This window comes from Silurus meridionalis, chromosome 10 (assembly GCF_014805685.1).
Source record: "Silurus meridionalis isolate SWU-2019-XX chromosome 10, ASM1480568v1, whole genome shotgun sequence".
In the NCBI taxonomy this organism is placed as follows: domain Eukaryota; kingdom Metazoa; phylum Chordata; class Actinopteri; order Siluriformes; family Siluridae; genus Silurus; species Silurus meridionalis.
The window spans coordinates 8,074,580-8,095,892 of record NC_060893.1 but is presented as its reverse complement, the minus strand read 5'-3'; the positions used below and the strand labels follow the sequence as shown (position 1 = coordinate 8,095,892).

Genomic DNA, 21,313 nt, shown 5'->3' with positions numbered 1-21,313 from the left:
AGCCGTCAAAGGAAATGGAGAGGGAGAGGGAGGGAGGGAGAGAGAGAGAGAGAGAGAGAGAGAGAGAGAGAGAGAGAGAGAGAAAGAAAGAAAGAAAGAAAGAAAGAAAGAAAGAAAGAAAGAAAGAAAGAATAAAAGTCTCTTTGTATTTTACTTTTGAACAAGTCAGAAACTCTACCCTGGGATTTGTCCAACGGTCCACCCTTGCTGTGTGAGTGTCAAAGGCAATCTCAGAGCTTAAATGCACACACACACACACACACACACACACACACACACACACACACTCCAGCAGCTCACAAAAAATATCCTTACCACAATCTCACAGGAGCAATCATGATGGAAGTCTGACAGATTCAGAGAGCCCTCAGAGTTCAAGCTCTGCCGAGGCTTGATGGCAGACTTCTCAACTGATACTCTGATCTAGTAGATGCGGGAGAGAGGGATGACATGACAACTGATTTGGGAAAGATTTAGACGATGGCCAGACAGAGAACAACTCAATTTGGTCTTAGACGCAGCTGCTGCCTCTGGTTCAGAGCATACACTTCCAAGTACAGTGGAATATTTTCAAAAAATGTCCATTATACCGTTTCTCTTTCATTTTGTTCTTACAAAGAGTCTTAATATAAGGAAAAAAATTAGATAGTTGTCTAATTATAATGTTATTTATTCTTTTTGTATATATATATATATAATATATATACAGCACAATCTTGTTCATGTGCTCCCTCTGTCTCCTCATAATGCTGCATTTTTCAGTTTTTTACATTCACTCGTATTTTAGCCTCAAAAATATCCTCAGAATATACTATACAAAAGAAACTCTCCTTGATTAACAGGATACTGATAACAAATACATGGCAAATTGTGTTGAAAAACAACACATTTCTGGTCACTAATAAATAAAGAGTTGTGTATTGGAAAATCTTATGGTAGGGACAAGTAATGAACGCTTTTGCCGCCTTTGTTCGCTGGCCTTAATTGGAGCTGATGGTCATTTTCTAAATTTTCCTCTAAACGACTTGGTTTGCCTTGGCTGCACAAAGTTATTTTCCCTCCCTAATGAACTAATTGGGGCAGCAGCTGGAAGAGGTCGGCCCTGAAGAGTTGCTTGGCAACAGGGTCACTATGGACCGAGCCTATTTGAAATGGAAACAGTTGGTCGTCTGGAAGCGTTTCAAGACCAGCAGCATCATTTTCACCAATACACTAAACAAAAACAACTACAACAACAGACCTTATCAAGGAAGCATCACTGATCAGATGCTGCCAAATGTCATTTATCTATACCATTACTTAAGACATATAAATGAGATTTAATCATGTTCATATTTTATTAGAAAAGAAAATAATTGAACAGCATCATTGGTAAATGATCACAAAACAAAAGCAAGCATACAAAAAAAAAAAAATTGTGGTCATGCCAAACTTCAACACATGACTGACGGAGATCATATACAATACACCAATCTCAGTTTGTATTTGTTGTGCCACTCGAGTTGTGCCACTCAAATGGCAGTCTTGAAAAGTCTTGATCACAAAAACATAAGGTAAATAAACTAAAACCATATAAGGGGAACAAGGTGAATTTAGTACCAGCCAAATGACAGTCAAAATCCATGTGAAAATTCAACACATTATTGAGTGACCAATTACTACAATTTCTTCAGCTTTCTATTGTAGCTAATTCATTTTGCTGTAATTTTCATCTAAATACAATTTTTACATTTATTGCGAATGATCGAATGAATAATACAAGACACATAGTGAACACATCATATTGCATAAATATATAATGTAACGTGACATCTCACAAGACCTTTAAATTCTACTGTCCGATAATGGACATGTCTACTAAAGGCACCGTTTTTTTTTCTGCCGAAAATATTCCTCATGACCATTTTGCTGTGCACTCGGTGTATAAACCAGTTTCCATGTAGGCACTGCCAAAGTAGAACAATAAAAATATGAAAAAAAATAAAATGTTGAGCACCGTTTGGACCGTATGCAATACTCTAATGAAAAGAAAGTTGGGCTATTAGAAGTTCCAAAATGTCAGTGCCAGTAGTGGTGTCTTGAAAAGCTTATTATTAAAATGTAGAAAACACACTGTGCTAAACACATATCTGCTATAAGAAGTTTGACAGTGGATCTCTGAAGATTTTTAACAACCAGCATACAGTGTCTCTTTGCAGGACCTGTGTTAGTGGCATGTGTTCAGTTATTGGCTTGGCCATCATTAACAATCCCAACAAGGCAAGGATGGAGTTGCAGGAGCTCAGCAGAAACGTAACTCAACTCTCTAGAGTTTATATTAGCTTTGCTTAAGGTTATGGAGTCAGTTTGTTAACATCGGCAGCTTCAGCACATGCTGCTTTATCTACAGAACCGCTAGGTTGCGTCTCCTGGGTCTCATTAGAACACGGGGATATGGAGTTAGTCAAGGACCCGAAATGGTGAGTGTCCACTAGCAGCAACATTGGAGTACCACTTCTTTTCAGGGCCTCACTCATTGATACATGCACCTCCTCAGGTGTGATGCCCAGATCTGAGGGTGATTTGCGTTTGATGCGCTCATACGCCTTGTCCTGGCTCTCCAGGAATGTCTCGCTGTCCTGGAAACGGCCGAACAGCCAGATAAAGAAACCGAAGAGGACAAAGGCAGCTAAGCTGGGAATGAATGCCAAGCATTTGACATCCAGGCTGACGCCAGTGTAGCGGCTGTGGAGAAACATATCTCTGTAGATGTAGGTAAGGTTGGTGTCAGGGTCTACGTTAGTTGACCGCCATTCCCATGTTAGCGTGCTGCGGTTGAAGTGGCTAAGAGTGGCTGGCTCCTCTACAGTGTAGATCTTCTCTCCTGGTCCAACATACTGGCCATATTCATAGGGCTTATAGAAGATCTGGTTCTTCCACATGTTTAGGTCAAGAATGAGGACCAGGAAGATGATGCCATAGTTGAACCATTTACCTGAAATAACAAAGAGAGATACAGTATCTTTACAGCTGTATTATGAAAACACATGAATAAATGCACATTCATGCAATTATATAATCATTAGATCATGTGTCATGTGTCAATGCAATGCAGAAAATCATGCAGACAGAAGTCAAATCATATATAAAATCATATATTCTTTCAGAAATCCAACAGCAGGAGACATCTCCCAGTCAACATCAATGGAACTGAGGTAGAGCGAGTCTTCAGCTTTAAGTTCCTGGAAGTTCACATCTCTAAGGATCTGTCCTGGCACCAGAACACTTCAGCTCTAGTTAAGAAAGCACAGCAACGCCTGTACTTTTTGAGGAGTCTCAAGAAAGCTCATCTGCCCCCAGGTATTTTAACGAGTTTCTCCCGCTGCATCATCGACCTGACCAACTCCATCACTGTATGGTACGGAAGCTCCACTGTCTGTGAACGTAAAGCTCTGCAAAGGGTGGTCAAAACCACCCAATGCATCACCGGCACCCAACTACCTGCCATTGAACACCTTGACCACAGCAGATATCTGCACAGAGCTCACAACATTATACAGCATTATACTCACATACCACATACCAGAACCAGCATGTTCAGGGACAGCTTTTTTCCATCCACCATCACACTACTGAACTAATATATAGGAGACTTGTTTATTCAGCTTGCACATTTCTTAAATGCCATAATCTTATAACCTTTCACTTCTGCACATTTTCTTTTCAATGCCATAGCCTTCGAACAATTTATCTGTACTTCTTAATGATGTCCACATGTCTCTGCCCTGCTATAGCCTTTATATTTATTCACTGTACATATGCTTACATATAGAGCACATGCTGTAAATATTCTACATATTTATCTGCACTATTTGCACACTTGCTACTTTTTGCACTTCTGGTAGATGCCAAACTGCATTTTGTTGATGTGTACCTGTACTATGCAATGACAATAAAGATCGATCTATCTATCTATCTATCTATCTATCTATCTATCTATCTATCTATCTATCTATCTATCTATCTATCTATCTATCTATCTATCTATTTCAAATCATATTCACATCAAACATTGACTGAGTGAGGAAAGATTGTTGGTGCCAGGCATGCTGATTCTCACACACAGCAGTCTATAGAGTTACACAGAATGGTGTGAAAAACAAAAGAAATAGCCAATGAGTGGCAGTTCTACAGGTGGAAACCTATTGTTCTTGAGAGAGGTCAGGGGAAAATCGGCAAACTGCTTCAAGCTGACAGAAGTAACTCAAATAACCACTGTTTCCATCAGTGGTATACAAACAAGCATCTCCAAATCCAGAATAGGTTGACCTTTCAGCTGGATTTCAGCTGGATTTCAACAAATGATAAAGACCACATCAGGTTCCACTCCAGGCTTCCAGACTTGTTAATGCACACATGCCCATCCAACTTTCACATAAGTCTCTTATGCTCAGTTTTCCTTTACAATCAGTTTTGTGCATTTGCACACAGCACCTTGTATTGTCACTGTCACTGTTTTTGGTTTGTTATTGTAAAACCTTATTACATTCCATATAATTTGTACTTTCCTTTTTGCACATCTAAATATATTTGCACTATTTTCAATTCCACTATCTTTATCCAATATATTTTCTCATATGTTCTCTTATTTTCTCCTATTTTATATTTATAGACCCTTTTATCTAATGCACAATTTCTGAGCAACCGAACAGGTTTCCATTTCACTGCAAATTGTATTCTGTATATAACTATGTTTGTGACAAATAAAAAATCTTGCATCTTGAATCTCCATTCAGCCAAGATCAGGAATATGAGTATACAGCGAATACAGGCTCACCTCATCCGCATTGATTTGGCAGATTGGATAACTGCATGAATGACTATACAGGTGTTCTAAATACAACATATACTTTTCAATAAACAACTAAAAGTGCAGTTATATTTCTTGAGAAGAGTAAGAAGTAGCATTTTGTATTTAGTTATGCTTATTAAGTAATTATTAGTAGTATTTTTTTTAATGAAAGATAAATGCATTGCAGCCCATTAAGGTTTAAAGTTAACATTAAACTGCTAATTGTTGAGTATGCAGTTCATTAAGCAATGCCTGAGGGAACTAAAGACCATTCCCCCAACAACCATAAAAATAAACAGTGAAAGACAAAGGAAATGCAATAGAGCACTTCGCTAGCACAATATATGATATAAGCACTCTTAGATTTCACTGAGATAAATGTATGTGATGCAGGAAATGTAAGAATGGTCGATTGATTACTTTCCAATTATAGATTCACAATTATTAATAGTTTCACAGTTCCAATTAAGAGTGTCATTAGTCCAAAGTACTTGAAATCAAATAAACCTGATGACAGTCATAACTCAGCCTAATCCTATTTCTGGTTTGGTAAAAATGTATTTATAAGAAAAGCACACACAAGATAAATATGTTCTGTATAAAACCCATGGATACAAAAAGGTAGAATGGAAAATAGGACAGCGACAAGAAAAGAAGGCCGAAGAGTAAATACACTGTACATTGGGAGAGAAAGTGTATTCTCTTTCTGTATTCATATTATAGGATGGACTACCGTGAGAAGTGGTAATATGTACAGTGAAGATAAATGAGGTAATTATAGTTACACTACTATGCCAACACTGGGGAAGGTCAGTAGAGCACATAGAGCTATGCAGTTATGCTTAGACAGTGTGTCTACCATTAGTGAGTGAGAGGTCTATCTTTGGTGTCTATTGACTTGCTTGTCCTTAGATCTCACAAGCTTTGTCTTATGCTTTATGTTTGCACAGATTCGAGTCAGTTTTTCACATGCCCTAGTCTTGTCACAGGAAAGGCATACCGTGATAAATATCAGTCAAAGTTACTGGTGAAAACTCATCAAAGAATTCAATCTTTGGCAGCACAGGAAGTACGGCTGAAAATTCCAGAGACAGATATGAGCAGCTTCTATGCTTTCAGTAATAGGACAATTCTTTCTTCAGTTTTACTATGTTTCTCTACTTTAGCTTGAAATGTTATACAATTATTCTTGATCTGATCCACTCCTTTAAAAGAATCACATGCTTTCTGATTGTTCAGAAGTAGCAGAACCCTCACACCTGGAACTCGACACTAGTTAAATAACTTTTCTGGTTTGTTTAGGTTGCTTTTTTTTTTGCCTCTATCACTACCTTCTGTTGCCACACTGAACAAGACTGCAGACATTCAAGTTCTTGAGGAGCACTATTTATTAATGGGAAGCCAACACTCACTGAATTGGCAAAAAGGTCTAATAAAGGGTGTACTTCCTATGACAGCTGAGGAAGCAACCTAGTACAGGAGTCATTGACCCAGTTATACGCAGCCACCATTGAGAGTGTGCTCACCACCTTAATAACAGTCTGGCTTGGCTCTGCAACCAGTAATGAGCTGTAGAGACTGCATTGTATTTTCAGGTCAGCTGAAAAGCTCATAGGAAGCAACCTGCCCTCCCACAAGGACCTGTTCTTCTTCAGAGCCGGGAAGTGAGCAGAAAAAAAAAATCATTATTGACTCCCTGCAGCAGGCCTCCACATATTTGAACTCCTTTCCTCCAGCAGGTGCTTTAGATCGAAGAGCATCAAAAACACCACACACTAGAAAGACTTCTTTTCACATGCAATCAGATTACAAACAATCAGCTCCATCAAAATGAACACAATGTATAGACAGAACAACGGTTTCAGTGTAAAGGTTTTATTTATTTAATATTAATAAAGAATCTACATATCAAATATTCCACTTCAAAAATGGCTCTGAAAACTGAAACACTTTTAAATGACAAAAGGTTATGTAGCTTTTCCCCAAACTTGTACCACATATTCAGAGGAGAATAGGATGTATGTATTTGGATGCAGTTGCATTACATTTTCTTTTTTAACTAGGTTTGGGTCTCCTAGTTCAATGTTCCTAGTTCTTCTAGTTCAATGCCCCAGTGCTATGGTTTACATGATTTGGAGTGGAAGATTTGATTCGACATGCTAGAAAGTTCTAAGCATGATTTGGGATAACATGACAAAACAAATGTTATATATATATATATATACTGTGCTCTCTGCAATAATATATTTAATAAAAGAAGAAATGCCAGCACATATGCATTGTTCATGCAGTAACCATACAAATAACACAATAAATGTATAACACTGGATGTTCTGAGTGTTCTGAAAAAGCTTCCACTTCAAGATTTTAGGAATAATGAGGAACAGTATCTTTTTTTAGAGTTTTTCTGTTTTGTTATCATACATTGTGGTAAACTGCTTTTGGTCCTTCTGTTAAAAGATTTAAAGTGCTTTTACTATTACAGTCTATAAAAGACATGAAGCTTACCCACTGATCACATTGAGAGCTGTGATATGAACAAAAGAGTGAAACTCCTAGGGGATGTAGGTCTGGGACAACTTGGCAACTTGATTTTGCTGATGGCTAGAACATGAAAAGAATCCACCCAGCTAAGGGACAACAACCTTGGTAGCAATTGCTGAAGGGCTGCAGTAATGTTTGCTTCTGAACATTTTAAATAACGCCGTCAAATATGTAATTACAACCTAAAAATTTCTTAGCCTGTCCTACGGGAAGAAACTGATTTATTATATGTGCTAAAATGATGCCTGAGAACATAATGACCGAATAATTGTACTGCTTTAATTATATTTTAATGGTCCCTTATGTTGGAGGTGAATACATAAATGGGTACAGGATACAAGCATACCTGTTATGTGTATATGATATTCGTCCTTGAAGATCCGCTTGCAGACTGGGAGTTTGAATTTCAGCTGTGTTGTAGAGAGGCCGGGTAGGTTCATATCCAAATCCCCCATGAAATGGGGAAACTCCCAGTCCTGAAGAAAGAAAAACCCATATATATTTATACTAGCCGAAAATGATGAAGCTCATAATTTACTGCGCACAAGCTGTGAAAACCTAATTACAAAGCGGTGTGCAATAAACTCTTTACCAAAGAGGAAAAAAAGTTATTAAAAGATATTTTTAGATGGAACAATTTTTCACACAGAAGTCCTTGTTTGACTTTTGCAGTTCGGAAACCCTTACATATTGATGAATTCTTTTGACATTTATTCACAATCTGACAGAAAGCACAGATTCTGCTGAAGGTTTCTGCGGGGCGCCACCGTGACTAGTGACATTAAACATCAGATGAGCAGATGTCAGATTTGCCTATTATCTGCCGGTGGTTCCACTGATAGAGGAGAGCGTAAACCCAATCAAACCTCACACAGCATGTGGATGATGTAAGATCTCAATAGCTGCTGATGACATATAACTAGAGCTTTCATATATCAACATGAATTATGACATGTGATCGTCTTTTGGGTAGGAGAGAAAAATGAATAGGAATTTAAAAAAATTTTTTTTATAGATGTTAGATGACAAGCAAAATCCTTTAAAAAAATACCCCCAAAAAATGTATGAAGATTACACAACGGGATATGTTGCATGTGTAGCACACAGCAACGTGTTTTATAGTGCTACCAAGGCAATTTGCTGAAGAAACTCTTAATATGAAGAAATTCTTAAAGAAAAGTAGACAATGTATTTTATCTGTTTAAATTTACAATATTTAATTTCATGGAATGTATATGCGAACAGCTAATTCCTGTTATAACTTACATTATAGCAGCTATGTCATTCACACACCGGCTTTTTTTTGGCCTCTCTTTTGAAGTTAATAAATCAGAAATATCAGGTTACAAAGCAGCAACTCCGATTACCAAAAGTCAACCTGGTCGGCATACTGAACATGTTTATAACTAAATACAACTTCCACACATTGGAGCATCACAACCAACCCTTCTAATAACTGAACAAAAGTGTCTTCAATTACTCACGCCAGTTCTCTATAGTATATTAAAAGACATTAATTTAGTAACTCCTTGCGAAGTATAGGGTCAGTTAATCTTAGTCTATCTGTTTGCCAAGCTATTTTGTGGTGCTTGCCTATGTTATTATTGATCAGTCCTGATTCTTGTTTTAAGCCATGATTATACTGCTTGCTGGCCACCTCTCTGTTTTTAACCATTACTTTGGATCATGCTTAGAATTTTTTACTTTACAAAACTGCCTAATCAGCATTTGTCAAGTTGCAAAAACAAACAAACAAACAAATGAATAATACAATAGTCTGTCAGAATGTCAAAATCCTCTGTCCTGAGACTGGTACACTGTGCTAACACTAGTGACTCTTTCCAGATAAATGCCTCCTTCTCCATATAAACAAATACATTTTTTTTTCAAATCAGTTTATGTGGAGCATCTGCTTTGCAACCATCTAATAAAATACAAAAATTTGACAAAAGAACTGGGACATCCAGGTCTGTTTCTAGCCTTTTTGGCACACTAGGCGAGATTTCTATTGTCAACCCCCCTTGCCTCGATTGGCTCCACCCCCACACCATGCAAATCATTTGCAACCTTCCATAAAAAAAGATTAAACACATTTAATAATCATTGTAAAATTGCCTAAATTCGAGTATGCAAATGTATGATGTATATTAAACTGATAAAACAGGTAAATAATATAACTGAATAAGGTGTGGCAGTGGCAGGGCAGGGGGGCGGTCACTGGTGCCCCGCCAGCTGGTTGCACCCTACAGTAGGCGACCTATTAGTTTGCCTATGCGTTGAAATGATGCTGGGGACATCTGACATCATTGCTAGTTGTTCCCCAAATGTATGTTTTATACAATTGTGTGCCTTCAATTTCGAGGTATCGGAAGTCTTTAAATGTGAAGCATTACATTTTCAGCATGACAATGCTTTTGTACATAATGTGAGCTCCATTAAGCTGCTTTAAAGAGGACAAAGTGGAAGATCTTGTGTTGTCTACTGTAGTGCTCTGACCTCAACCCTACTGAACACCTCTGGAGTGAATTTAAAGACATTACCTGGCATTACTAAAACCTGTGTGGCAGGATGAGCACAAATCTCCACAAGCACACTCCAAAATCTATTGGAACATATTCCCAAAAGGGTGGCGGTTATTAAAATCACAAACTGGGAGCAAATAAAGCAAATCTTATGGTCAGGTGTCATAAAAAATTAATTAACATCTTTTACCCAATCAGATTTGAGGATTAAACAATGATGTAGTATAGGACAAAAATAATATTTTCAATTGCATGATAATTACAGTTTCTTCTGTCCCTCTCCCTTTGCACTAGCTTCATTAAAATTGAGAAATGGACCTATATTGCTGTATAAATCAAATAAAATGTCTTGTAAACCTGCTAAGAACCAGGGACAAAGGGGTTCCGTGTGATCAGGGTCAACAAACAGGGAAAGTCAATTAGCCTTTGAATAAAATATCAGAGGCGTCACACAGAGCACAGAGATTAACCGTCACACATGGTGACCACAGACAAAGGTAAAGCGAGACATCCCAATACCAGAAACCTCACTGTTTATTGACTGCACTTGTGAGGGAAAGAATAGATCAAGGAGATGTATATTCCAGATGCAACGGTCTAATTGAAAATCGTAAATAAGGCCAATAAACATGTTCCCAGGGTACACCGCGCAAAATGAAAAAAAAAGCAATTCTGGATGTGTCTCTCGGAAAGAGAAGAGCACATTGAGCAGAATTCAAGGTCCTGTGTGGGTGGACTTTACTTTCCTGTAAATCAAAAGAGAGGTAGCTCTGTGAGGGATGCAATAACTCAAGGCTAATGGGTACAGTGCAGTCTCAAAGTAATTGGCCAGTGTCATGATTTCTGTGGATTTGCATGCTGTTTTCTCTCGACATAAAGTCCAATGATATGAAAGGTTCAGTAATGCAGACCCTGAAAAATGAGACCACATCAGATACAAAAGTTTGTTTTGTAAGTGGTAAGGAAGAACTTTTGAAAAACGCTATTAGCGATGGAGAGATGTGTTAAAAAGCCTGTAGTTTATTCATGGAAGTGATCTCCAAAACAGAAATGCAATGGCATTGCAGTTTAAGAAGTAAATAAAAAAACTTGATGATAAACTGTATTGAGGAGTGAAGAGAATCTAAACAGCTTAGATCCAGCCATGTGCTCTTTAAGACTTAAAGTTGCCCTGAAGCATAAGGTGCACAATGCTCAAAAAGTCAATTGGCTAAAACAGCATAAAGTGGACAGAGGGAAAGGGAAAGGGGTGTAGAAGCCAAGGACAAGGCTAGAGAAAGTAAAGCAGATAGACATAAAAGTTCACTGGTCATTGGTCACCTGCATGATGATGAGGAGGTCGAAGACAAGAATAAAGGAGGCAAGGAACGCTCGAGACACTTCATCACTAGGTAAGAATCCTCGATTCAAATTATCCCAACTAATCCAGTCTGTGCTAATAACCAATACCACCACAGAGGTCAGGGAAATCAACACTGTCCTGAGAGAGAGAGAGAGAAAGAGAGAGAGAGAGAGACAAAAAGAGCAAAGGAAAGCAATTTTATAAGTTTCCTGATGACGTGTTGAAATCTTAAATGTATGTTCTACGTTACTATGCAGTTATTCATGTAAAAAAAAAAAAAACTGATATAATCTGTGATCTCTTACTTCCTGCTGTTCATTAGAAATGAAAGGGCCTGAATTAATTTCGCATGCAACAGTTAGAGAAAATCAAAAGCAAAGCGCAGCAGGAACGAAAGCTTAATGAAATCTCATTATCAAAAGCACAAACGTTCTACTACTTACCCTTGCATGCGATTTGCAATTTTCAGTTAAGCATTAAGTACACTATCAACGCTGATTTCGAAACCAATTCTGATCAACAGTTACATAAAACGAAATGCATGCAGAGCTCAGTTTAGCTAAGAAGAGGATACGCAGAAGGTCCTGCTAAACAAATCTATGGAGGTAAAGAGAAAAATAAAAGTAAAATATTACTTGTTTGTAATTAGGTTTTGTTCCTTTATCAAGTATGGTCAGATATTCTATAATGCTGAGCAATCAAACGGCTTTTGGATACAATTCAGTCATGTGAACCGGCTGTGACTTTAAAGTGAGATCTTAATAATCTTCAAAACGAAAACTCAAGGCTTTACCTATTTCACCTTAAACTTAATCGTCCCCTATACTGCACTGTACTTTCCTGCTCTAACACCGATCACTTTACGAGCTGTAAAACCTATAATGTCCTGTGTAATGACACATGCTGTTAATTATGCAGCACTCTAACAAGCTCCAAAAAACTGAATTAGCACAAGTTATCCTCTTACTTCAAATACAGCTAAACAGCTAGGTAGCCAGCTACATACAGGCGAATAAATAATTTGACCACCATGATGCATCATGCTGCTCCTTCATTTCTTAAATACTATAACTCCAAAGTTGTAGCTATGTGATTATTTTCATAAATATCTTTATGTCCATGTGTCTGTGTAAAAATCACCTAAAACTATTATACAGTATATAATAATATTCAGTGTTCAATATTCACTATATGAACAAAGGTTTGTGGACACCTTAATCGAATGTCTTTTTTGAACATCTATTTCCACATTTAGTCCCCTTTTGCTGTTATAATAACCTCCATTCGTCTAGGAAGTTGTTCCACTAGATTTTGGAGTGATGTAAAGGTTCAGACACAAGGGCCTTAGTAAAGCCAGGTACTGATTTAGGATTGAGGAGACCTGGGGTGCAGTCAGTGCTTCAATTCAACCCAAATGGTCAAAGTGAATCAAGATTTTGCACTCCAACTCATGTCAACATTATCTTTATGGAACTTGCATTGTGTACAGATGCAACTGGAACAGGTTTAGGTCTCCTAGAGTAGTTTGATGATCAAAGGCACCCTATACATCCTATCTGAGCCTCCAGCTTTGTGGTACCACTTTGGCAAGTCAGGCGACCCATTTCTCTCCTCCATATAATGTATATTTTTAATTTAGCATCAATAATCAATTTTTTGTTAACTGTAAGCTTTCATTGCTAAACAGCATAATGGACAAATATGTGGGAACATCATGAATAGATCTCTACATCCAATTCAGTCAACTGAACACTACTCATATTGACTGTACACTTCCATGTCTCCATACTTTACACATTGTTTTCCATGATGCCTCTTACTCATACGGCACCTTCTACAGTACATACTGCATATTTGTACTCCCATAATATATTTATTGTGTATTTGTATATTTATATTAGATTTATTTATGGTCCCCTGGTGGTCTAGTGGTTAGGATGCGGCGCTCTCACCGCTGCGGCCCGGGTTCGATCCCTGGTCAGGGAACCGACCCCAGCCACTTTTAGCGCCGGTCCCAAGCCCGGATAAATGGGGAGGGTTGCATTAGGAAGGGCATCCAGCATAAAAACATGTGCCAAATTAAACATCCGCTGTGGCGACCCCTAATGGGAGAAGCCGAAAGAAAGTTTATATTAGATTTATTTATAAACACTGTATTTTATCTTCTGGTTGGATGCTCACTGCATTTCATTGGCTCTATACTTGTATTCTACACAATGACAAAGTTGAATCTAATCTAACAATAACTTAAGTGTAAAGGTTGGATTAGTTTTTGGACACGGTCAAAATTATACTGGTTAGACTTTGGTTAGAAATCATTTACCCAACACATTTTATTGGATCTGGTGTTACAGGTCTACAACATGTACAAGAAGTCATTATTCCCTTCAATACTTCCTTAAAAGCAATAGCTCAGGAGATATCTAGGCTCTTATAGGTAAGTATGCTCTGGAATGTAAGATTCAACATGCAAATCCACACAGATTCACCATTTATTATAGCCCCGTTTTCAATAAACATCCTTCCAACTGGCTTACAGAAATAATAGTATCTCACGCTGCTGCCTGTTGATTTGGCATGGCTGTCATGTTTTCCACAGAAATCCATCACCTGAGGGACAGAATCATCCTGTAGCTCACCAGAAGAGCACAATTCTGTTGTTGCCCTGTTTCCAGAAGCGTCGAGCTGCTCGTCCCCAGTCGGGGTACAGGGAGTCCTGCAACATCATGTCTGTCACCTGACAGAGAGACAGAGACAGTGAGACAGAGAGAGAGAGAGAGAGAGAGAGAGAGAGAGAGAGAGAGAGAGAGAGCGGGAGATGGATCTGTGTTGGTAATTCTGAGCAAATGTGATGAAACCATGCTTAATACAGACAGTTCACTAACAAAATTCGTCTTAGCCACTATAAACATACTTATCATATACAATGATTATCTATTTTAAAATAACAATATGGTTCTTGATTCTAGACATTATGCCCATAAACAAATAGGATTTTCTTTTCTTATTCTTTGGTCAGAAAATGTTGCTTATTTAAAATATTTATATCTATTAAGAAGCTCATTTATTTTATTTTATTATTTATTATCACTTTTCTTTTTATTTCTATTCAAAAATTAACTTTATTCCTTCTAAAAAATGCTCTTACCATACACTTATATTATAGATACAAACCACACCATCATCCTTCTTGCACTGCTAATGTCGGAAAACTGTTTTAAATATACTGTAGGTGGCTTTATAAAAGCCACTGAGCAATGTTTCATTTCAAATTTGGGTCACTGTATTTTTAATTCTGGAATACTAGAATCAGCAGATGGATATACAGGAAAAAAAATCCGGACGGAAAATATTATATTATTGCATCCACCTATTGCAAAGACAATAGGTGGATGCACAGACATAATAGAATACAACAGTACTTTTTTTAATTCACTGTCTTCCCTCTCTTGTTTTTTTCTAAAAAAGTCTGATGTGCAGGCAATCGAGTTCCCTGTAGATGGATTTCATAGTCAGAGCACGCTTTTGCTGTCAAAGTTTACTGCTGTTTGGGAAAAAATATCACCCGTGAGGAATCAGTAAAAGTAATTAAACCCAGCCGCCTCTCTATCCCACTCTGGTCCTGTCTCCCTCTGCTTCTCTCCTTTTCTATGCAAATCTGGCCTTTTCAGGATGACACATTTTGTCCAAGGTTAGCGTGTCGATAGATTAGTGTGCCCAGAGGCAAGAGCACAGCATGTCTCCTCACTGGGGAGAGACTGGCATCAAATCTCTGTGCTATGGCCATCAGTGTGAAACCGCCTGTGTGTACAGTATGTGCGCCTGTGTGTGTATATATATGTGTGTGTGTGTCCCTTCTGTGGACCATGACGTACCCCCCCCCCATAAAAAAGAAGCAAAGCCCCATAGAGGAGAAAGGGAGGTCGTTTGAGAGAGTGCGCTGTGTTGAATTAATGGAATGAAAAAAGCCTTGTAACGTCTCGATTCAGCACTTTCAGGGGCCGTTTGCTCTTTCTCTCTCTCTCTCTCTCTCTCTCTCTCTCTCTCTCTCTCTCTCTCTCTCTTTCTCCCACACTGTACCTCTCACTCCTTCTCTAACTCTTTTCTCTCCCTCCCTGTCAGGCATACTAATGTGATGTAGGCAGCATAAGATTGTCAAAGTTGAGCCGCATCCACACCCACATACATACATGTTTATGCATACACAAACACACTCTGTCACCCAGACACGCACATAAACAGTCAAAACTGACTGGGCTACTTATCCTCTAAAGACAGGATACTGAATACGGCCGAGCCGAGACAGGAGACACAGACGCAGCATGCTTGTGTGTAACTTCGAATGGCCCAAGAACCAAGAATAAACCTCATTAATTTGTAGTATATAAAGGAGCTGCTACTTTCCTTACCAAAATACATAAGGTAATAAATGCTTTTCAATTAATGCAATACATTTTTCTATTAAATAGGAAATAAAAATAGACATGCATGAATACATAACGAATTCCGACACGTAAAGTTCTGTATACATTTTATTAGGTTATTAAAAAAGGATTAGGTTTATAAATGTTATAATATGGAATGTGTACTATGCAATGTAAAGTTATTTCTCCAAAAGTTAACTAAAGGTACAGGTGTGTCCAAAATTTCTTTGAAATGTAATAGATTCAAACGACTCCTTGGTGCTGCCACTCCACCTTTTCAAGCTAGATTAATTAGTATGTATGTACAATAGAGATTTTGCTTAAATAGAGTTAAATGCATTACAGTGTTAAATTACATAGTTCAAAAAATTATACGATGTACTGCCATATCACATTCTCACACTATTTCTGTTACTTCTATATTTACATATTCATTCTCTTGCTATTTTTCATTTAAGATGTAAATTGCTATCTATCTATCTATCTATCTATCTATCTATCTATCTATCTATCTATCTATCTATCTATCTATCTATCTATCTATCTACTGTATCTATTATCTGTCTGTCTGTCTAAATAATATGTATAATCAGAAAATAATATAATACAATTAAATGTCACTACATTTTATTATTTATTGATGTTAAATTATTTTTGCAATTTTCATTTATCTAGAGTTATTTATTTAAATTAGATTCAGAATTCCAAATTGAATTTTTGCCTATTTATAAAATAGGTGAAAAAGGAAAATAATGTATTCATAAATAATGAATTAATTAATTACTAATGACTAATTAATAACAAACACCCAGCTTATCCACTATGACAACACTTGGAAACATTTGGGAGTCAAGTGAGCTTTTATAGCAACTGCAATGTTTTATGCTATTTGACATTCAGTATTATGTTTAGGTTGGCTACTGAGGGAAAAAAAACTACTTATTGCTGGAAAAGACCTTACCATCCATGCAGTCACAAAGTCTCCCATCCATGTACCAACGGCAGCCATTTTCATAAAGCTTTCATTCCTTATGCCCATGTACTCTGTAACCATGTAAATGCTGCAGAAAGAGAGAAAAAGAGAAAGAGAGAGAGAGATGAGGTCAGGAATATATACAATTTATGAAAAGCAGAAGAAGGAAAGGCCACAAGCGGTCATGAAGTGTCATGATGCCGGCTGTCACACATGATCGCCTTTCATTTTCCTCCTAAGGCACAGAAAACATTTCAAGTGTAGAATTAGATGCTGTCTCTTTAGGTGATTTTATAATCGCACAATACAAAACACTTCACCCTGACTCGAGTTTAATCTCAGCTATTAGAAGTCAAGGGCTAATAAAATTAACCTTAAACATAGCCAGAGCCAGGGAACTTGTGACTTTGTGCTGGATTTGCTGACGACGGAATGAACTCTGTCGATCCTGCATCCTCCTGTCTCCTTCCCAGCACTAAATAGTAATGTCATTATCCTATTAACGAACACAGACAGCTTTAACGGGCTCTCATCTTAATGAACGCCAATTATCCGTCCCTTCCTCTATCCATTAGCTGACATTTCCTCCCCATAGCAGGGCATTACATACCCTCAGCCATTAAAGAAAGAGCCGGCGACGCGATTGTTATTCAACGATGCACCTTACGCCGCACTCATTTTCTCTTTATTCATTCATGTGTCTCACTGTACAAACACCAAACAGCATCAAACAGCCTGGCAAACTGCCATTATTGTCCCGTGTTAGGCATGTGCAACGTGTATTGAAGTACATCTATATTCCATTGTTTCAGACTGGTGGACAGGCAGTCATTAGAGCGGACACAAGAGGCAGAGATGCTGATCAGCCTGTGTGATTAGGATGCAGATGTTGTTACACTGTTAAGACACTTCAGAACATCTTCGGGTTCTGGAACACTGCCAGTCACTATAACGATCCCATGGGGAGTCCTTCACTGAGGATGCATATTCTGATCGATAAATCTGAAGCACTTAGCCCAAGTCACTGCGTCGCACTTAAACAGCATACACACTTCTAGCAAAAGGAGGAGCATGTACTGAAATTGAAGTTCTCTCTTTCTCTCTTGCTTTTTTTTTTTACACACCAAATCATAAAAAGATGGATCTGTGTGCTGTTTATTTTTAAATTCCTCTCCTCTGTTTTTTTACGAATCCCTGACATGCTACTCTGCACTCCCTTAAAATTTTGTCTACCCCACACCCCATGTGATTAAAGCCTGTGGGTTTGACTTATTCATAAAGGCTGAAATTTTAATGCTGTACCAAGTCAAGTGGTCTAATGAAAGGAAGTGTGCTGAAACATCAGCAGAATATTTCCCTCAGTTTCTCAACAAAAAAAACCCCTGCACTCTCTCACACACACACATACACAAAACTATTCATGTGAGGAGCACACAAACTACACACAGTGGCCTTATTTAAACAGAAAAAGGCAAAACCTGTTTTCCCAAGACTGCAAATGATCAATGGGACATTCACATCACCGTAACAAACCATAGCAAAGAAGTAGAACTTGGAATGATTTTTTTGCATAAGCAACACAGGTAGATTTACCAAATTAGAGTCTTAGAAATGTCCTGTATTGACATTGTAGTGCACATATTTATAAACTTTTTAGTTAGTAATGTCAAAAACTCTATATCTCACTAAGCTCTCAAACTCAACAGGTATAGCATCATCTGATTAGATATTAGGGATGAAATTCTCCATAACTGAGGCCGTTGCGTTTCACATCTCAGTAGATAGCCAATAATACGATACATTAAAGACACATATGATGGGGCTACCGATTGACCCCTGTTACAATGCAGTGTGTTCTGATTTAGATTTGATTCAACACTATGCGATCCAATGCAACACAAAGCAATGGAAGAAATATGATGCTACTGTATGCAATTCAATATGGTACAGAGAGTTCACTTTTATTTCTTTGGTTCATACAGACAACAAATCATACATTTATTTAAGCACCTTCTGACTTCTAATGCATGGCATGCAAACCTAAAAGAAAAAAGATTAAATAAAACCAGACAATCTGATCCTGTTCTGTCTCCAGGAAAATGCAGCTCTACCTCTGCCATGTTAATCTATATTATGTGACTCCCAGGACACGCCTCGATCTCTGTAGTGTTGTGTACGTCATATTCACCTAGAAGCAGTGGTGCTGAGAGAATGCGCTTGAGAACAGTTTATAAATCTAAAAAGTAGAGAAATAAATCTACATATAAATTATTGGTCACAAATTATTGGTTACTTTCTTAACAATAAAAGTATAGCGCACTTCTAACATTTATATATAAATACATACAGTTTTTTTACGAGTACAAATATGTTAACAAATTATGCATTGTAATATAAATGCCAACTTGTATCCGATGCTGACTTTTTTTTAAATCAATGCAATACATCTTGCCCTCTCTTTTACATATAAGACAAAGTTAATCTTGGACACCAAACATTCAAAGCATCATCTGTCACATGATAGCTATCAACTGGAATGAGTGAAGTATACGAAATGCTTTCTCAAGACGTAAAGCTACGTTATCTATGTATCAGACTAGCAAGCTCTATCTGCCCTCTTCCGCATACACAATCCCAGAGATTAGTTTGACTTTGATGGACAGGAAATAGTAATGCAATCCCTTCCACTCAGACAGCAGAGCCAGTCATGATTTGAACTTGCGATCTTTCAACGATAGGGTGAATGATTTCTTTTTTGTGGCACCACTTGGGAGCTGCCTGACATTTCAAAAACAGGAAACAGTCATTCAGTCTGTAAGCATTGTGCAAATATAACCTATATCGCTGTATCAGAACCATAATCTGCTATAATGTCATGTCAGAGTGATTTACTATACAGCAGACCAAAGGTTCACATTAAATATGCATCCTGCTGCAGTGACGTTACATTACGAGAGAATGGAGAAAGAGAAACATCCTTAACATTGTGGTTAGCCACTAAACAACAATTGGACGTGTGCTCAGAAGCATATACAAAGCAACACTTTGCCTAAAGTCCTCGTGTTAATTTTAACCTCTGGAGGCTAGGTACTTCAGGACAAGCGATCTGTTGGAAAGAGGACCCAGCTGTTCTGGTTCATTGTGGAGATTATAGATTCTGCTCGTTGCTTCGACTCACCAATGTGAGAAATTGCTAAATTGCAGTCATTCTCTTTAGCATCATTTTTTTCGCTTGGGAAAAGAAGTTCCTCTTTTCACCATAGATCACAGTCGTGACAAGATTATAAATGATTCTGACGTATGCTTACATAGTCTATCCAGGCACATCATACACCACTTGTACCATAAGCCCATGGGCCTAGAAGACTCCTGCCATGCACATTAATATGCATGCGTTAGTTCTTCAGTCTCAAGCCTGGTGCTTGATGCTGCAGAGCTCTCACTCAAAAAGCCTAGTCACATGCTGGAGAGATCAACCGAATTATGGTAATTAAAGGCTTCTGGTTAATTGGCTTTGCTTGGCAACACAAAATGACAATGCTTTTCTGTTAATGTACATATCCTTCACATAATTTCAAGGGGACATATTACCATCTGGTACATTTGCATGAAGAACGCTGGCGTAAATGCGATGGTGAAAATGCAACCGAACCACTTAGCTTGTGATGTGGTGTTTCAGGGTTTCTCTACACTCCAGTGAAAGGGTCTTCCATAGAGCCCAGGTGTGGCTACAACACCATCATTCAACAATATTTTCTATCAACACGATACCTTCTCGGTTCAGAAAGTTTCTGAAGCCCTCGTCTGTGCTCCTGGGCTCCTTAAAGCTCTTTGGAAAAGCACAGAAACTGAGCATAAAGTATCCACTGCATAATGAATGTAAAAAAAAAAAACAGAACGAGTCAGAGTTGAACAGGTCCAAATGAACCTAGTGTGAATATCAATATCTCATTATCACAGGCACCTGCTGTATTTACAATTCCAATCTGCACAGAGATGTGTTTAACATCATTTAGGATAAGCAATTAGTCTTTAAATAATCAAACTTAAATCAAAAATAAATTAATACCCTGGGATTTTTTTTTATCTTCCCCAAGGGGGTTTTCAGACAGAGTGCTGTAGTTACAAGTGCAATGTTTTATGGAAAATGTTTAATATAAAATCTGACAGCGACCAGAGCTGAAACTACGTAATTTATTATAAACCCTGCTGTTAAAAGCATACTATGATGGGTAAAAATGGCAATAGTGCTCCCTTACTCTCTTTCTTGCACACACACACACACCCTTTTTCACCCAGATACAATCTGACATTCTTGATGTATAGCTCTAGCTGTATGTATATCTGCTATTCCCATAGGACCCACCCTGGTTGTCACGGTAACAATTGCTACTCCACAGCCACGCCCCTTCCTCCTTTAGCCCTTCCCACTGGCCTAGATAGCACTAGTGGTACTGTTTAGCAGGGAGAAGTAGTCCTGAGGAGTAAATCTAGGTCCCGGTTTAGTCTCACTCAGAAAACACAAGATGCTTTTATATCACATTAAGAATCATGACTAGTTCATGGTACACGTGTGTCTCTGTCTACTGTCTGACAACCACAGCGCGTGCGTCTAGCCATCAGCTGCAGAAAGGAGTAATTACAAGTATATTCAATTCAATTGAGCAAATCAATTCT

The 21,313-nt window shown here is 37.9% G+C and overlaps 1 protein-coding gene across 2 annotated transcripts in view; it reads right to left on the bottom strand.

The window, feature by feature from the left end:
* Positions 1-1,323: 1,323 nt before the first annotated feature.
* Positions 1,324-21,313, bottom strand: part of tmem117 (transmembrane protein 117) — a 46,887-nt gene continuing 26,897 nt past the window's right edge. For both annotated transcript variants that reach the window (XM_046859224.1, XM_046859225.1), the window contains 5 exons: positions 16,625-16,724; positions 13,879-13,976; positions 11,218-11,377; positions 7,722-7,851; positions 1,324-2,974 (listed from right to left, as the gene is read on the bottom strand). In XM_046859224.1, coding sequence (XP_046715180.1) covers positions 2,334-2,974; positions 7,722-7,851; positions 11,218-11,377; positions 13,879-13,976; positions 16,625-16,724 — 1,129 coding nt within the window. In that variant the 3' untranslated portion in view covers positions 1,324-2,333. The remainder of the gene's footprint in view (positions 2,975-7,721; positions 7,852-11,217; positions 11,378-13,878; positions 13,977-16,624; positions 16,725-21,313) is intronic.